Here is a 15,638-nt window from a genome sequence, read left to right as displayed (position 1 = left end):
CGAATCCTGCCTCGGGCATGGATGTCTGTGATTCTGTGATGTCCTTAGATTCAAGCAGTTCTAAGTCTAGGGGACTAATGACCTCCGATGTTAAGTCCCATAGTGCCTGGAGCCTTTTTTTTTAGGATCTGCTAATCTCGAAGTAACGACCCCGTGCTGCAGAAAGCGAAAATCAGCTTTAAACCTCATATGACGAACCGTGCTAACATTCGAGCTCATCATTTACCGAACTCTAGTACAGCACGGCTGTGCGGACTGTATGGCTGCGGCAACAGGAATGAGCAGTGACGCTACGGGCCATATTCGCGGTAAAGAGAGTGAAAGGGGCGCATAACGAAGCATGGAGAGGCACTAACGTACAAGTATGTACGAGGGCTGAAAAATGAGCACAGAAGAAATGTAGGTAATAACCGAAAGTAAAGATAGTCCAGTACGAGAGATATTCGCCGTTACAAGCAAATACGGAAAAAATGGCTCTGAGCACAATGGGACTAACATATGTGGTCATCAGTCCCCTAGAACTTAGAACTACTTAAACCTAACTAACCTAAGGACATCACACACATCCATGCCCGAGGCAGGACTCGAACCTGCGACCGTAGCGGTCACGCGGTTCCAGACTGAAGCGCCTAGAGCCGCACGGCTACACCGGCTGGCAAATAGGAAAAAGGAGCATAGCTGATAACAGAAGAAGCGTAGCAAAGCAACAGACACATGACACGGAATGCATAAATAATAGGATAAGCCAAAGGCCAAAAAAATAAACAAAAAACCAAAATCTGCTTCCAACAGCAGAAAACCCCGAACCTAACAAATAATAGCTTGTGAACCAATGAAACTTAAAGGGAAAACATTTAAAAAATGACAAAACTTTTCAATGATTTAAGAAATCTGCGTCTTGTATCATTTTTTATTGTAATAAAATCAGACAATTAGTGTGATGAAGTTTAGTGTTTAATTTTTAAACTAAAAAAATTGTTTTTTTTTTAATTTTTAAAAATGTATAAAATTTTTAATCTTTTAAAAGTTTTGCTTTTTAATTTCTCTGATGGCTTTCCTTTTGTAGACTGCGTGCATTCCGAGTGGCAACTTTGAGAGAAGAGGCACTCTTCCAAGCCACGCTTGAAGTGGGGATTCTTTGCAGCCATAGTTTGGGTTGTTATGACGGTCCAACTATGGCAGATGTTTGCCTCCTTGTTATTTAGGCAAGGACATGAAGTTCTATTACTGCTAGGTAGCTATTTTTTAATGACTTCATATGATTTTCGTGGTATTAAACGGAAGCGCCAAAGAAAGTGGTATAGGCATGCGTAATCAGATACAGAGATTAATAGTGTGTTGTACCAAACTGTCTTCGGGTTGACAACCACAACGACAACAGTTTCTTGCTGCTGAAACAAAGTAAGGGCGAGAGAGCTACGACACCTCTATCTGGTTGTCACGGAAGCTGGCGTCGGTGGTGGCGGCGGTGACGGCTGCTGTGGTGGGCGTCGCCGACGTGGCCCCCATGGAGGAGTTGACCCAGCCGCCATCGGCCTCGGACTGCGAAGATGGTGGCAGAGGTGTGGTGGAGGCGACGGGGCGGTCCTCTGGGTAGGAGTGCTCTGCTGAGCGCCGGAAGCGGCGCGAGATGGTGTTGCTGCGCTCCTGGCACTCTGAAAAAGAAATAAATTGAAAAGATCTAAAATGCATATTGAAAGCACATTCACTTACCATCTCTGTTCCCCAGTCGCCAACTATTAAACATCTGACGAATGGTCCGGCTGCTAAGATCTGTAACACATCATCTGCTACAACGACATTGACCAGTGTTGTAATGTGACCATATCCTCAGACACATCAGATATCATTTCACATTTTTATTGACACGCATTCAAATAATCTTTGGAATATGAATCAATATTAGAATTTGCCCCTGGACTAAGTGTGTCTATGAGTTCTACATCTACATCTACATATATACTCCGCTAGACATCAAACGGTGTGTGGCGGAGAGCAAAGTCATATTTGCCCCCTCGGTTCCACTCGAGGATCGCGCGAGGAAGAAACGAATGTCTGAACTCCTTAGTGCGAGCTCTAACTTCCCTTATCTTTGAATGGTGATCATTGCGTCACTTTAAAGTTGGTGGTAATAATATGTGCTGTATATCCTCGGCGAAGATCGGATTTCGGAATTTTGTGAGCAGCCCCTTCTGGTTTAGCGCGTCGGCTATCTGCAAGTGTGTCCCACTTCAAATTTTCTATGAGATTTGTAACGCTCTCACGATGGCTAAATGTACCAGCCACGAATCTTGCCGCTCTTCTTTGGACCTGTGATACTACTTTCCTGTACTCTACAGCATCATCGGAAAATAGTCTAATGCCATTGTCAATGTCACCAACCCGATCGTTTATGTAAATCGTAAAAAGCAACGGACCTATTACGCTGCCCTGGGAGACACCTGAAGTTACGTATGTTTCTGTTGAAGTCACCCCGTTCAGGACGACATACTGCTCTCTGTCTGGTAGAAAACTTTCTATCCAACTGCATATGTCATTGGATAGACCGTAAGCGTGCACTTTTTGGAGGAAGCGACAGTGAGGAACTGAGTCGAACGCCTTTCGAAAGTCGAGGAATATGGCATCAACCTGGGAGCCGGTATCTAGAGCCTGTTGTATATCTTGCACAATGAGGGCCAACTGTGTCTCCCAAAAACATGCTGGTTTCTGCAGATGAGCTTCTCAGAGTCTAGAAACGTCATTATGACTGAACACAAAATATGTTCAAAAATGGTTCAAATGGCTCTGAGCACTATGGGACTTAACATCTCAGGTCATCAGTCCCCTAGAACGTAGAACTACTTAAACCTAACTAACCTAAGGACATCACACACATCCATGCCCGAAGCAGGATTCGAACCTGCGACCGTAGCGGTCGCGCGGTTGCAGACTGCAGCGCCTAGAACCGCTCGGCCATCAGCGGCCGGCCAAAATATGTTCCATGATGCTACAACAAATAGACGTCAGCGAAATTGGCCGGTAATTATGTGCATCCGATTTTCTACCCTTTTTATTGATTGCTATGACCTGGGTCTTCTTCCAGTCCCGTGAAACTTTCCGCTGTTCCAATGATCTGAGATAGATGACGGATAAGAATAGTGCTCGTATATTTGTAGCACAGTCAACATATAATCTTACGGGGATACCGTCTGGGCCAGATGCCTCTAATAAACTAAACACTATGTCAGCCGCCGGCCGCGGTGGTCTCGCGGTTCTAGGCGCGCAGTCCGGAACCGTGCGACTGCTACGGTCGCAGGTTCGAATCCTGCCTCGGGCATGGATGTGTGTGATGTCCTTAGGTTAGTTAGGTTTAAGTAGTTCTAAGTTCTAGGGGACTGATGACCACAGCAGTTGAGTCCCATAGTGCTCAGAGCCATTTTTGAACCACTATGTCAGCCATCCTTGTGTTTGTTCGATAACTGAAAGGGGGAATGGTGCTGCATGTCCTCTACCGTAAACGAGTTTTTGAAGCTAGGTTTAGAATTTCGGCCTTCTGTTTATCATCATCAGTTACATTACCCATACTGTCAGCAAGAGAAGGTATTGAATTATTTGTAGCGGTCACAGATTTTAAGTACGACCAAAGTTTTTTGGGGTTATTTTTAGAATCGGCAGATAAAATACTGCTTTCAAGTACGTTAAAAGGATCTATCATTGATCTTTTGACAGCGACTTTCATTTCGCATAATTTCTGTTTGTCAGCGGGGCAGCAACTACGTTCAAAACAACTGTGCAAAATTCTGTGCTTTCTCAGCAACTTCCGAATATGTTTGTTGTACCAAGGTGGATGCTTTCCCTCCCGTATATTTTTGCTACGCACATACTTCTCTACCACATGGTGGACAATTCCTTTAAACCAAAGATGCTCATTATCTTTGTGTTCCGCGGTGAATGCTTCGAGGTGACTATTAAGATATTCATTAACGACTCTTTTGTTTGCTTTCCCAAACAAGAAAACTCTACGCTATTTCTTTGGTTTTTCTGCAGCTTCCACTGACATAGAAGCCACAACGACATTATGGTCGCTGATACCTTCTAGATTAACTTCCTGAAAAAGATCAGGTCTGTTTGCCGCCAAGATATCTAATATGTTCCCATCTCGAGTTGGTTTTCTAACCAATTACTCAAGGATGTGTTTTGAAAGTGCTCCTGGAATAGCTTCACACGAGTCTTTGCTTCTGCCCACTGTGACAAACGTGTAATTTTCTCAGTCAGTGGATGCCAGATTAAAGTCTTCATCTATAACTAATGGATAAAATGTGTGAATTTCTGATTTAACAATCTGCTGAGGTCATCGGTCACTAGACTTACACACTACTTAAACTAACTAATGCTAAGGACAAAACACACACCCATGCCCGAGGGAGGACTCGAACCTCCGGCGGGAGGGGCCGCGCAGTCAGTGACATGACGCCTCTAACAGGGCGGCCACTCACAGCGGAAACTAATAGATAATTTGCATATTTATTCCCTATTTACTCAAAATTTTCCCTGAAACATTCTACGACGTTTGTTGCGGATGGTGGTGCTCTATAAAAACGTCCTAATGTAATGGTCAATCCTTGTCTGATTGATAGCTTAATCCAGACTATTTCACAGTCCATCTCAGTATAGATCTCAACTGCGTTTAAACAGCTTTTAACTGCAAGGAACACACCGCTTCCCATAGCATCGGTCCTATCCTTCCTAAACATTGACCAATCCGAGTTCAAAATTTCACTGCTATTTATGTCTGGTTTCAACCAGCTTTCAGTACCTAATATTCGCATTGCTACTGTTTATTTCGGAGAGTAACTCGGGGATCTTGCTACAGACACTTCGACAATTTACTAACATGAGATTTAGCATATTTAAATCCTTTGGACTGACCTGTTTAGGTGAAATAACAATTTCATTCTTTGGTTCAGAAAGTACAGTGCAATATGCAATCGTTCAGAAAAATATTGTGCTCGTCAGATTGTCAAGTGGGAAAAACAAGCTTTGCTTCTTTGCATCTTTGCGGTGGTGTTCATGTATTCAGAGTGAGACAGGTCGGTGGATTCACCATGCAAAAGGGACGGCAAGCGTGGCAGTCCAAGGGTGGTGACAGTGGCAGAGGTGTAGAAGAGAGAGACAGCACGGAGAAGCATCATTTAATAACGTGCCATCACGGTCGTGAGTGTGTGTGCACAACTGACAGAAATTAACAGTTGTAAAAATTTACGCCGAGAGTGCAAGAAGGCTGTGTGTAAGACAAGTGAACAATAGGCACAGCACTGTATTCATTTCATTGTTCGTTGAAGTATTTAAGGTGATTTACCAACGTAGTTCAATCAGTACTAGTTCTGTATACTAACAGCTGCTGTGGGGAATGTGAGCGCTTAATAACAATTCGTACCTCAAAAGGGAATACAATTCTGGATTTCTCATATAATATAACCATTTACCCACGAATATCGAGAGAAAATTTACAGTGAGGTCACCGTGAAGGTAGCGCACACTCAACCACCGGAAAACAATTCACTTCGAGCATAGGGGACTTTGAACATGAGAACAATGGAATTTAGTGTTCAAGAAAAGACACTACCCGTTGCAGATTCTCGGACTAATATTAAACAGTCAGACTGCAACAAAGGAAGTGACGAGATGCGTTCAATAAATAATGCTACACTTTTTTTCTGTAGGAAAGGTGGTTCTATCCAGGATTTCGAAACACCATATTATTTCCCAATCTTTGGCCTACAAAACACTGTTTTTTGATATAATCTCCGTTCAGTGCCACGACCTTACGTAACCTTAATGGAAGACTGTGTGTGCCACTCTACTGGTCGACGTCAGAGCCAACGTGTTGCAGCATGAATTCCCTCCCACCATCCACGTACTGCTTCCCGCAGAGCGCTTCCTCTATTGGAGGCAAGAAATCGAAGTCATAACGTGCGAGATCCGAGCTGTAGGGTAGACGAAGAAGAACAGTCCAGTGATGTTTCGTGAGCTCCTCTCGGGTACACAGACATGTGTGAGGTGCTGCGTTGTTATGGAGAGGGAGAAATTCGTTTGCACCCTTGTGGCGACGAACACTGACGTTAATTCTTCAGTTTCATGAGGGCGGCACAATGCATTTCGCAGCTGATCGTTGCACCATGGGGAAGGATATCAACAGAAATGGAGCGCTGTCACATCTCTTCCGAAGTAGAAGTTCATTATTCGGAAGAGACGTCATGTGGCGCCTCTCCATGCATTGCCGTTTTGTTTCCGGTTCGAAGTGATCCATGTTTCATCAACTGTGAACTTATTGATAAAAATTGGTGCGATCAGCCCCGTATCGTTCAAACAACTACACACAGACGGTTCTTCGTTGCTCTTTACGGTCTTCCGTTAGGCGGCGAGGAAACTAGCGGGGACACCTTTCGGTACCCCAACTCGTGGACAAGTGTGTCAGTGCTACCAACAGAGATGTCCAGTTGTGTAGCGAGGTGTTGAATGTGATCCCTCGATAACCTCGAATGAGAGTCTCCGCACGTTCCAACACTGAAAGAGCCGCAGCTGTGTGCGGCCGTCCAGCAGGCGGGAGATCGGACGGGTTTGCGGGACCTTGCAGCAATGATGACAGCCGCCTCGCGCAGCGACTTACCATGCTTTTGTTCACTGCCGCGTCTCTGTAGACATTTTTCAAGTACCAGCGTATATCTACGATGGTCTGGTTCTCCGGCAAAAGAAACTCAGAGACAGCTCTGTGTTTGGAACGCACCTCTGTTACACACGCGATTTTGATGCCAATGTATAGCGCCACCACCAATCGGAACTTCACGAAACTATACGGCGGAAATGAATACCCCTAGCTGCATACAGGCGTTAATATAAGTCAACGGGGCCGGTTGAAAATGTGTGCCCCGAACGGGACTCGAACCCGGGATCTCCTCCTTACATGGCAGACGCTCTATCCATACGAGCCACAGAGGATAGTGCGACAGCAGGGATTTATATCTGGCTCTCCTCCTGTCAGACCCACATTCCCAACTTATTGTCCCGCACTATATTCATAGTGCCCCTGCCCATTATACTCATTACTCGCGGCTTTTTTGCCGATTCCCGTAAGATTCGGACACTGTTTGTGCATCCACACACAAGAAGATGGTAATATGGCCGGTGAACCTTAACTATATATATATATATATATATATATATATATATATATATATATATATATATATATATATACACTCCTGGAAATTGAAATAAGAACACCGTGAATTCATTGTCCCAGGAAGGGGAAACTTTATTGACACATTCCTGGGGTCAGATACATCACATGATCACACTGACAGAACCACAGGCACATAGACACAGGCAACAGAGCTAGCACAATGTCGGCACTAGTACAGTGTATATCCACCTTTCGCAGCAATGCAGGCTGCTATTCTCCCATGGAGACGATCGTAGAGATGCTGGATGTAGTCAAGTGGAACGGCTTGCCATGCCATTTCCACCTGGCGCCTCAGTTGGACCAGCGTTCGTGCTGGACGTGCAGACCGCGTGAGACGACGCTTCATCCAGTCCCAAACATGCTCAATGGGGGACAGATCCGGAGATCTTGCTGGCCAGGGTAGTTGACTTACACCTTCTAGAGCACGTTGGGTGGCACGGGATACATGCGGACGTGCATTGTCCTGTTGGAACAGCAAGTTCCCTTGCCGGTCTAGGAATGGTAGAACGATGGGTTCGATGACGGTTTGTATGTACCGTGCACTATTCAGTGTCCCCTCGACGATCACCAGTGGTGTACGGCCAGTGTAGGAGATCGCTCCCCACACCATGATGCCGGGTGTTGGCCCTGTGTGCCTCGGTCGTATGCAGTCCTGATTGTGGCGCTCACCTGCACGGCGCCAAACACGCATACGACCATCATTGGCACCAAGGCAGAAGCGACTCTCATCGCTGAAGACGACACGTCTCCATTCGTCCCTCCATTCACGCCTGTCGCGACACCACTGGAGGCGGGCTGCACGATGTTGGGGCGTGAGCGGAAGACGGCCTAACGGTGTGCGGGACCGTAGCCCAGCTTCATGGAGACGGTTGCGAATGGTCCTCGCCGATACCCCAGGAGCAACAGTGTCCCTAATTTGCTGGGAAGTGGCGGTGCGGTCCCCTACGGCACTGCATAGGATCCTACGGTCTTGGCGTGCATCCGTGCGTCGCTGCGGCCTGGTTCCAGGTCGACGGGCACCTGCACCTTCTGCCGACCACTGGCGACAACATCGATGTACTGTGGAGACCTCACGCCCCACGTGTTGAGCAATTCGGCGGTACGTCCACCCGGCCTCCCGCATGCCCACTATACGCCCTCGCTCAAAGTCCGTCAACTGCACATACGGTTCACGTCCACGCTGTCGCGGCATGCTACCAGTGTTAAAGACTGCGATGGAGCTCCGTATGCCACGGCAAACTGGCTGACACTGACGGCGGCGGTGCACAAATGCTGCGCAGCTAGCGCCATTCGACGGCCAACACCGCGGTTCCTGGTGTGTCCGCTGTGCCGTGCGTGTGATCATTGCTTGTACAGCCCTCTCGCAGTGTCCGGAGCAAGTATGGTGGGTCTGACACACCGGTGTCAATGTGTTCTTTTTTCCATTTCCGGGAGTGTATAAGTCAGTATAAATTTGAAAACCGAATAAATCACGGAATAGTGTAGATAGAGAGGTACAAAGTGAAACACATGCTTGGAATGACATGGGGTTTTATTAGAACCAAAAAAATACAAACGTTCAAAAAATGTCCGACAGATGGCGCTTCATCTGATCAGAATAGCAATAATTAGCATAACAAAGTAAGACAAAGCAAAGATGATGTTCTTTGCAGGAGTCCACCAATATGTCCACCATCATTCCTCAACAATAGCTGTAGTCGTGGAATAATGTTGTGAACAGCACTGTAAAGCATGTCCGGAGTTATGGTGAGGCATTGGCGTCGGATGTTGTCTTTCAGCATCCCTAGAGATGTCGGTCGATCACGATACACTTACGACTTCATATAACCCGAAAGCCTATATTTGCACGAACTGAGGTCTGGGGACCTGGCAGGCCAAGCATGACGAAAGTGGCGGCTGAGCACACGATCACCACCAAACGACGCGCGCAAGAGATCTTTCACGCGTCTAGCAATAATTTGTTTTTTTTGTTTGTTCTAATAAAACCCCATGTCATTCCAAGCATGGGTGTCAATTTTTACCTCTCTATCTATATTATTCCGTAGTTTATTAAGTTTCCAAATTTATACTTACTTTTTGATCACCCGGTATATATGAGAATGGTATCTGTTCTTTCAGACATGTCCGAAACAACAGATACCATCTTCATTTATATTTGTTAATAGTACAGTTAAGTTAATCTATACTTTCAGCGGTAGAATAAAACGAACAATTTTATTCAGGTTCTGTTATTCATGACTTTCAGTTCCTACTTCACAGTAAAGTAAAATCTATCTACAATCTATCTATTTTTAATATCGATCTTTTGTGAATTCACCTATTAGTTTGTAGCAGCAACAAGAGATGTGCATCTGCATCTGGATCTGCAATACGGCAGACACCTTCGACGGGAGAAGGAAGAGGATGAGGATGATGAGGAGGAGGAGGAGGAGGAGGAGGAAATTAGCATTTAACGTCCAGTCGACAACAAGGTCATTAGGGATGGAGCACAAGCCCGGATTATGGAAGAATGGGGTAGGAAATCAGTCGTGGCGATTTAGAGTAATCACAGAAACCTATATCAGGACAGCCGGACGCGTGTCTGAACCGTCGTTTCCAGAATGCGAATCCAGTTTCCTAACCGCTGCACCATGTCGCTCGGTATTTACTGGGTGTAGATTAGGAAGCTTCTTCTGTTGCCGCCGCCATTACTCCACCTTTACTTCTCCGGTTGCGAATGATGCGCGGGTAAAAGGACTATCTATATGAGCTGGAACTTGTCTGATTTTGTTCTCATGGTCATATCTCGAGCCGTACGTGGGAAGAACTGTTACGTTGCCTAATTCTTCATGGAGCTTACTCTCTGTGACAGCAGGGCTACTGAGAATTCGCATAAGCAGGAAGAGGCGCGCCGCGAGCAGGTGGTACTCACCGGGGCAGCAGTCGGACCACGCGATCAGCTGCACGCTGGGCAGCGCGCTGCACTTGAGCAGGCCGCCCTGGCGGTCGGGCAGCACGAACACGTCCCGCGTGATGTCCTCGATGGCGTCCCCGTTGTCGCACAGCACCCGCGCCAGTGACGCCTGCCGGATCTGCGTCAGCTGCTCCGGCTTGAAGACGCCCGGGTTCTCGTAGAAGAATCTGTGCACCACACGTCAAGTGAGCAACCGGTGTCGGCAATGGCTAGCTTACGCGAGGTTCTATACGGTCCTGCACTGGCGAACATGGGAAGTATTACACCACTGCCACCTTGATCGAAACTTACCCAGCTATATATATATATTGGCCACGACATCTTAGTAGATGATTGTTGCAGTGTCTGTGTGTTTATGGGTTGCATTTTTTTATATGACTTGTCAAGCCAATGGCAGCACGGCATCTCTTGCCGCAATTGTCACAAGTGTATCTGGCTGCTGAGGCAGGAGCGGTGGAAGCATTGCGAAGCTTTTTCTGCCTTAATCTGTCTAACAAGCCTTCATCATGCTTCGACATTCCAGATGATATATCATCACGCCACTCTGGTCTCAGCCCGTGCCTCCCATCTATTTGTGTCGATTCCAAAGCTCTCCATATCTCGTTTACAGGAGTCCTTGAACCTCAATACAGGACGTCCTACAGGTCTTTTGACTATAGAGATCTCTCCAAGCATCACCTCACGTGGTAATCTGTCAGGATCCATACGGTGGACATGTCCCTGCCAGCGGAGTCGTCTCTGCTTCAAGATATCTGAAATACTGTTGCAATTAGTTTTAGATAGCACTAGTTCGTTGGTCACTCGGTCCCTCCACGTTACTCCGAGGATGGATCTCAGGCACCGCATGTGGATAGCATTAAGGCGACGTTCTTGTTTGGCTGATACTCCATTATTTCCATAAATGTGGGACAGTTTATTGAAATTCAGTCTTTATGCCACCTGAACGAAATTCTCACTCTGCAGCGGAGTGTACGCTGACACGAAACTTCCTGGTAGATTGAAACTGTGTGCCGGACCGAGACTCGAACTCGGGACCCCTCCCTTTTGCGGGGCAAGTGCTCTACCATCTGAGCTACCCAAGCACGACTCACGACCCGTCCTCACAATTTTACTTCCGTCAGTACCTCGTCTCTTACCTTCCAAACTTCGCAGAAGCTCTCCTACGATGCTGCAGAACTAGCACAGCTGGAAGAAAGGATATTGCGGAGACGTGGCTTGCCACAGACTGGGTGATGTTTCCAGAATGAAATTTTCAATCTGCAGTGGAGTCTGCGCTGAATTAAAACGTGCTGGCAGATAAAAAGATAGGTGCACTTGCCCGCGAAAGGCAACGTCCCGAATTCGAGTCTTGGCGCGGCACATAGTTGTAATCTGCCAGGAAATTTTTATGTAACCCATTTTTAGTACATAAAAAAACTGTTATTTCAGATGCTGTTTAACCCATTCTTGGCTTACTTGCCGCTTCGAATCCGGGCAAAATCCCGATCTTTCAAAAATGGCTCTGAGCACTATGGGACTCAACTTCTGAGGTCATTAGTCCCCTAGAACTTAGAACTAGTCAAACCTAACTAACCTAAAGACATCACACACATCCATGCCCAAGGCAGGATTCGAACCTGCGACCGCAGCGGTTCCGCGGTTCCAGACTGCAGCGCCTAGAACCGCACGGCCATTTCGGCCGGCCCAGATCTTTCGCCGGCCGCGGTGGCCGAGCGGTTCTAGGCGCTTCGGTCCGGAACCGCGCGACTGATACGTCGCTGGTTCGAATGCTGCGTCGGGCATGGATGTGTGTGATGTCCTTAGGTTAGTTAGGTTTAAGTAGTTCTAAGTTCTAGGGGACTTATGAGCTCAGATGTTAAGTCCCATAGTGCTCAGAGCCATTTGAATCATTTTGAACCCGATCTGTCGACGAAGTCTCCTATCGTACTCGTCACGAACAAGCGACTGCCATGACTGTTGTTGTGGTGACCATTCACCACGGCTTGCGACTGGTCATGGAACGGTATCACTATGTTATGCTGCCAGAGACGGTCGCCATATCTACACTGGTGATGTCAGCGCTCTCGTAGGAACGTAAGAAATGTAACGCATTTCTCTGTGTGGTACAAGCTTTAAGAAGTCGCTTCCACGCACTACTGAGATTATAGCTGCTATCCCAGCTCAAGCTGTTCTCGCACATTCTAATTCTTATGTCTTCTTAACAACAGAGTCCAGTATATAGGAGCGTGAGACAAGATTTCAGTTTCATCAAACATCATTCTCTATTTATTTGTGAGACTGTGCTTAGCAGCCACTGATTTCTCATGCTCTCGATTTTTAATGTGGTTTGGTGTTCTTCGCAGCGGTCAAAAGCGGTACGAATAGACTGACGGATGAAGTTGCTACCACATTTACAAGAAAACTTGTACATTCCGGAAATCCTCAGGCCGATGCTATCGTTAACTGTGCGCTGCATCCGCTGTATCTTCTCGGCGGTCGGAAAATAGGTCTTATGTCTCTTCTTTCCCGAACCCCGCCTCTTTTCCTAAAGGTAGCATCGCAGAAAGGAAGAAGCACAATACTTAGATTTCCACGTAATCACTCAACGTTTTCGAGTTTTCATTTCTTGGAGAGCGCTAACTTTTATATCTCGAACCTCACTGCCATTCTTTCGGAAAGCGTACTTCAGATGATTAATCTCGAAATTCAGGTGATTGACAATCAGTTGTAACTTTATAAACTAATGGATTTAAAACAGATGTCTTCTGGACTGTGTGGTGAAACCTTTAGGTGTAGAGGTATAAACCAATGTGATGTCTTCTGGACTGTGTGGTGAAAACGTTAGGTGTAGAGGTATAAATCAAAGTGTTTTGGTTTCGGCATAGAGAGTGGCCGAGCCACCCATCCGGTTGTCATTGACTGAAAGCATCTACAACTGACATCTTCTATTCTCTCTCTGTGTAGACATTACACCGAGTTTTCGGATGCATGGTAGTCATATGATCGATAGACTCCTCCTTACCTTCGGCTCCATGTGCCCACACCATAAATGTTTTTGCCAACATATCGATAAAATGAAGATGGGAGAAATGGAGCCAAATGGAAAGCACCTCCTTGAAACGCTTGATAATCTACAGTGAGCAATCGTAGCCCGTCTATGGATGTAAATGGTCACCACAACGTCAGTCACGGCAGTCAGTTGTTTCTGATCAAGACCGTGGAGGACTGAGCCGAATGCTCGAGATTTTAGCCAGGTGTGACGCGACAAGTAAACCGATGAAGTATTACACAACTCTGTTGTCGCGAGAAAATTCGATCTTGTAACTGACGAATGTCACGACTACATCACCGGTGTTGGGCGCACCTTTCGTTACCGTAACTTTCCATATGGAGGTCGCAACGCAGTACGCCTAGAAGACCTCTCGCTATCTTTCGGACTTGGAGAAAGATCGATTCATTAGAATTGGGGGACAAGTGGGCACTTTACCGACAGCGCAGACTGAGAGGTGACGAGGTGGACTAAGGGCAGCACTATGGTAAGAAGAGACAGACGGATCCTTTTAGAGTGACTAACGACAAGAAGGTTGTGGGACTGTTCGACTGCAGCTGAAATCCTGACACGCGGTAACGGCGTAGTGTCTCCAAGAATCGTTAGAAACAGATTACTGTACCCCGGGTTGAGTTCTTGAATTTCCATACGTCGTTTGCCGCTGACACCATATCACAGATAGCAAAGGTTTCACGGTGTACGAACAGAGTCAATTTCAACATTGTATAGGATATCTTGGTGTTCAGTGACGAGTCTCGCTTCTGTTTGTGGATGTCCGATCGAAGCCAACGAGTAGGCTACGTCATAAAATCTTACTAGAGGCAGCGATTTCCGAGATCCACCATATACACGGCAACATGAATGAGTAGGGTCCAGTCAAGGTACGAAAAACACAATCACACCATCACACAGCCACCTCTGGCCTAAACTTCATCCTACACACACTGAGAGTTAAATAGCTACTGGTCCGCTGGTGCACGCAGTTCCTTGCGTTATTTGAAAGAGACAAAATCGCGATTCGTTGAATCACACTGCTCGGCTCCAATCGACTCCTGTCCGGACTCTGTCTTGTTTAGCCCATTGAAGATCTGCAGCTCTATGGGCTACTGTAAGCCTTTTGCGAGGTACCCAACTCCTCGTGTCCGTTTCATGCAGTTCCTTTCGCAATTTTCAACCGGATATTGGTTCAGATAGTCCTTCATTTATTGAAAGTAGCAATACCATTCTGTCCGCTCCCTGTTGGTTAGAAAATTCTTTCCAGTACTGTTCTTAATCTTCTTTCACAGCTGGAAGGGTGGTACACCATTCTTTATAGATATGTTGAACAGTCCACCTTTATACGTAAACAAACAGAGCAGTTTCCTTCAAGGCGTGATCATACATACGTCCAAACACGATAGCTGCTATCTGGAGTTCTGTCTCGTCTACTAGTCGGTTCGCCTTACTTCGCTGATTACACGTAATCGGTTCTTTGTATGCGAACCATTTCAATGCGGTGACTGAGGGTCAGCCTTGGAGATTAGCAGGTATATACCATATTGTCAGGTGAACTTATTTTTGATACAACTGATTTCTTTCATTCGAGTTTATGATCACAAAAAATCGTCATCAGATTATAGACTAAACTCCATAATGACTAGATATCTTTAAAACACATGAAACCTTATGTTATGGTAATGTGATTAAGCTATAGTGGCATCTTCAATATATATAATCGAAATTGCGACTCTATCACTTTGGTTCAGTAATATTAGGATATAATAAGGTTTCATCAGTTTAAATCAGATCCTAAGTTGTTGATTATGAACCGAAATTGATAGTCTGACGCCAGGTTCTTGTGAGAGTAGACTGGAATTAAAGAAACAAATTCTATACTTCCTGCACCACTGTTTTCACTCGCTATTACGAAAAATCTTGTTTTACTTTTGATAGATCAGAGGCATAAAAGGACACGATGCTACATCTAAAAAGAAATCCGACGATATAACAGGAAACGTTACTGGACTCTTGATATTGTTGGTGATGGGCCGCAACCTGTACTGGAATGCCCATGTGTCTGCAACGCCCTTGATATGCGTGTGTTCCACCACGGCTGTATCGGAATACCACTGCTCCAGAAGGTTGGAGCCTGTACGGCGATACTGGCTTTGTCTACGTAATTTCGTAGTTGTGGGCTGCTCATGTTCCAGCAATTCTTCAGGTGGCTGAACATTCCATCTGGTTGCTTGGTTGGATTAGAGGTGGGAGAAGGGACCAAACTACGAGGTCATGAGTCCCATTCCATTTGGAGAAATGCTAAAGAAAATCTCACCTCAAGGTCTAACAGCTGCACGATCTCATATGAGTTTCTGCGATATAATGTTAATTAATTTAACTATCATTTCACCTTAATAGCTATAGAAGGCTCTTAATATTGCTGTTATCACGTCACAAGG

General features: G+C 46.0%; 1 protein-coding gene across 1 annotated transcript in view; it reads right to left on the bottom strand.

Annotated features, from left to right (window-relative positions):
* Nucleotides 1-15,638, bottom strand: part of LOC124794669 (peroxidasin) — a 197,827-nt gene that overhangs the window by 15,149 nt on the left and 167,040 nt on the right. Inside the window, exons 19-20 of the mRNA XM_047258204.1 lie at nucleotides 10,134-10,342; nucleotides 1,426-1,655 (exon numbers count right to left, since the gene is read on the bottom strand). Of these exons, the coding sequence (XP_047114160.1) occupies nucleotides 1,426-1,655; nucleotides 10,134-10,342 (439 nt within the window). The remainder of the gene's footprint in view (nucleotides 1-1,425; nucleotides 1,656-10,133; nucleotides 10,343-15,638) is intronic.

Source organism: Schistocerca piceifrons, chromosome 4 (assembly GCF_021461385.2).
Source record: "Schistocerca piceifrons isolate TAMUIC-IGC-003096 chromosome 4, iqSchPice1.1, whole genome shotgun sequence".
Classification (NCBI taxonomy): Eukaryota; Metazoa; Arthropoda; class Insecta; order Orthoptera; family Acrididae; genus Schistocerca; species Schistocerca piceifrons.
This window is presented reverse-complemented; position numbering and strand designations above follow the sequence as displayed.